This window comes from Myotis lucifugus, unplaced genomic scaffold, assembly GCF_000147115.1.
Source record: "Myotis lucifugus unplaced genomic scaffold, Myoluc2.0 scaffold_44, whole genome shotgun sequence".
In the NCBI taxonomy this organism is placed as follows: domain Eukaryota; kingdom Metazoa; phylum Chordata; class Mammalia; order Chiroptera; family Vespertilionidae; genus Myotis; species Myotis lucifugus.
The window spans coordinates 6,104,624-6,105,897 of NW_005871092.1; the positions used below are offsets into that span (position 1 = coordinate 6,104,624).

General features: G+C 44.0%; 1 protein-coding gene across 1 annotated transcript in view; it reads left to right on the top strand.

The window, feature by feature from the left end:
* Positions 1–540: 540 nt before the first annotated feature.
* The window catches only part of ATRNL1 (attractin like 1), a 474,447-nt gene continuing 473,713 nt past the window's right edge, over positions 541–1,274 (top strand). The window contains exon 1 of the mRNA XM_023753345.1: positions 541–615. Coding sequence (XP_023609113.1) covers positions 541–615 — 75 coding nt within the window. The remainder of the gene's footprint in view (positions 616–1,274) is intronic.

Here is a 1,274-nt window from a genome sequence, read left to right on the forward strand (position 1 = left end):
TCCCCCCCCCCCCCGCCCCCCCACCCCCCCACCCCCCCATGGATGTTTATTCTCTTTCTCCAATGAGCTAATGATAAGTCCTTGGGGGCATTTCATCCTTCTAAAATGTCTCTACTGTATTTAGCACCTGATAATGCCACTGTTAGAATTCATCTCTTGAAGAATAAAAGGAACTGGGGAACTAAAGAGAGAGGGTTGGAATAATCCATTAATTATATCCGTTAAGCTTCAGTTACAGCTAATAAGGAATATCACATGACCACGGTGCGTGCTTGCTCTGAACAATAAAGGACACGCGGAAAGATAAGATTCAGGGCTGCAGTGTCCTTCAATGTAGGTAGCGGAGATGAAAGTCATTAGAAGAAAAATTGATTGAGGTATTTTAGTAAACAAAAGAACTCACTGCCTACCCATCAGGAAGTGAATTGTTAGGAGAGTGCTGTTCACTCTAAGCAGGAGAAAATGTTTCTTCATGCTTCTCTTTTTAGCTTAATTCTTATCCTGTCACTTTTCAAAGCTCCAAAAAAAAAAGGAAACACGATGGCCCTATTTTCTTTGCTTCAAAAGAAACAGGCTGTTGCATTGTGCTTGGAACAGTTTACTCGTGGCCTTGATGTAAGTGTGAAAGGAAGACCATGTAATTGACAAGGCATTCTCTGGGGAGGCAGCACATACAGTGTTAAGAAGATAAACAGGCATGAAAACAATGGCTATTTGATAAAACTAGAGAATTTCTGCGGCAAACATGTTCTCAACATATTTTCTTTGATACCGACTTGCTTAAAGGACAATAGTGGAACCATAAGTAGCTTGTAGGCTTGGCCTTCCTGATGTTTTTCTTCTGCATCATTGAATGTATAATCACTCCCATTTGTACGACCTTTGGGTTACACTGAGGATCTATAGCTTTTTAAAATATATATATATATTGATTTCAAACAGGAAGGGAAAGGGAGAGAGAGATAGAAACATCAATGATGAGAGAGAATCATTGATCGGCTGCCTCCTGCACATCTCACACTGGGGATCGAGCTCGTAACCTGGGCATGTGCCCTGACTGTGGCCTCCTGGTTCATAGGCTGATGCTCAACCACTGAGCCACGCCGGCTGGGTGAGGATTGTTATGCCCAGATTTCAGGATCCCCAAGAAACCACACCAGGGAGCCAGCCGTGTCCGATGCAAAAGCATAAGAGTCTTTATTCAAGCCCGGGCTTGGCTCCCCTACCCTCCTTACTGACGCAGCAGCAAGTGGCAGAGAGGGCTAGCCCTGTGG